The sequence below is a fragment of the Ciona intestinalis genome, unplaced genomic scaffold (genome assembly GCF_000224145.3).
Source record: "Ciona intestinalis unplaced genomic scaffold, KH HT000241.1, whole genome shotgun sequence".
Classification (NCBI taxonomy): Eukaryota; Metazoa; Chordata; class Ascidiacea; order Phlebobranchia; family Cionidae; genus Ciona; species Ciona intestinalis.
The window spans coordinates 1-1992 of NW_004190562.1; the positions used below are offsets into that span (position 1 = coordinate 1).

Below are 1992 nucleotides of genomic sequence, written 5' to 3' on the forward strand. Positions count from 1 at the left end.
ATGTCACCTCAGATTTTACAAACTCAAAGACATGATTCTTCTATATAAAATAACGCTCAATATTATTACTCACTGAGACGTCTGTGACAGCATAATCATGATTATCTACAATTGGAAGTTGTGATTGTGATGAACAGAATTCATTGTTAAGGTTTCTTCGATATTTTACAGATGTTTCTACATTCAATGTTGGCTGAAGGAAAAATAAAGTTTTAAAGAGTAATATGGAAGAAAAAAAGGAATTCAAATTTATGTTAAGCAGTAACTGAAAGAATAATAATTCTGCCTGCTTTGTGTAAATTTATTCATTATGAAGTTTGGTAAAGAATGTTTTACTTTATAAGCAAGTTTTTAGTGAAGTCATGTTTCAGATATTATACTAAGATAACAATTTATTTATCCTCATGTGGCAGGCAATGGCAGTCGTTATAAGACGGGTGTTCTGTTTCATACACCTTGTGCCCGCTTACAAGTTAGCACGTATGTAAATAAATTGTCCTTGTGCATCACCAGTCCTTATAACAAGGGTGTTTTGTGCATGAATATGAGTAAATATCAGTCGAATGTTTAAACACCATGTCCTGGTTGTTGTGAGATATCAACAAATCATCCATGTCAACATTTCCATCGACATTCACATCATCGGTGTACGAGGTCGGCAACAATTGCTTGGCAAGTCGGATTTCCTTCTCGATGGTTGAAGAACCTATAAGTTATGTTTAAACAATAGTTTTATTAATATTAACCAAACAATTTAATTAAAATGTTATTTCTTTTAATGAGGAGATAAATGCCATTTATTATACAAGTTATAAATATTGTATCCTGTGTGTTGGGATATTAAAATGTCAGTCTTACCTCCTAATTCCACAGGTATACCAACATAAAGGCCTCACCAATATAGAATAGAAAATTATGTATACATCGATATAGAGAAGTGCTATGTAGCAAACATTAAATTATTGCATCATTCTATTTAAGAATATGGTTTAAGCATTCAAAGTATGCAGACCAGCTGCCCATTAACCAAACACACAAACCCAGCCAATATAATACAAACCCGTGTTTTGTCTCAGCCTTCTTGCTTCACGTTTGATCGGCGTGTTTGTGCAATTCTCTGTGAGTGACTTAGCGAGATTCCATGTTTGTTCTTTGTCGTAATTCTGGATGTAATTCTCCAAGACTTTGGAAGCTGACTTGTACATTTTGTTATTGTATTGGATTTTATAGGGAGATCTGGTTAAAAATAAAAAATTCAAAACTTAAACATAATTAATATTTCAAACGACATAATTAATAACTTACTTTGTATTTATATTATTTCTATCTCCACCTCCCAACACCTCGTCTCGCATGAATAAACTTGTTACCGTAGAAACAGTGGGACTTTCTCTGCGTTGTTTCGCATTATTTTTTATGAAATATATTAAACTTTAATAAAAAAACTAAATTCCTGAAATAAATAAACTATGTTTATAAATAATATATGTTAGATGTTGTGTAAACTCTTTTATCTATGGTACTTTTGTTTTTTGTGTAAATATATTTTTATTTTATCTCCTAATTTGTTATAGCCTCATAGTTATTTTCTATTTTACTTTTGTTCGATTCTGTAATTGCAGGGACAAAATAAAGTTACTCTACGTATATATCATATATGATTTATAAAGATTATTAAACAGTTAATGCAAACTGTAACAAACTACTAATTATTACATGGATTACATTGAACTAATATCTTTCAACTGCATATAGGTACCAACACTGGCATCAATCACATTCACTTTATCAGGACATGATTATTCTTCTGGCTTCTAACAAACTGTAAATATCATTCTATGTGGAAGTTAAATATGTAACTGCTAAAAAAGTTTTAAATAAAATTTCGAAAGATGCTTCAAGAGCTTTTCAATTTATTTGTTGACTGTTTTGTTTACTTGTTTATTACCATTAAACATTTATTCACAACAACTTCAATCATTCAAAGTATCA

At 30.3% G+C, this 1992-nt stretch overlaps 1 protein-coding gene across 1 annotated transcript; it reads right to left on the bottom strand.

Annotated features, from left to right (window-relative positions):
• Window positions 1–73: 73 nt before the first annotated feature.
• Window positions 74–1439, bottom strand: LOC108950548 (the record flags this gene model as incomplete). The annotated part of the gene is made up of 4 exons (XM_018816494.2): window positions 1306–1439; window positions 1061–1236; window positions 576–706; window positions 74–193 (listed from the first exon to the last, which is right to left on the bottom strand). Coding segments are annotated over exons 1-4 (477 nt in total), but the record flags the coding sequence as incomplete, so codon positions are not given.
• Window positions 1440–1992: the final 553 nt, after the last annotated feature.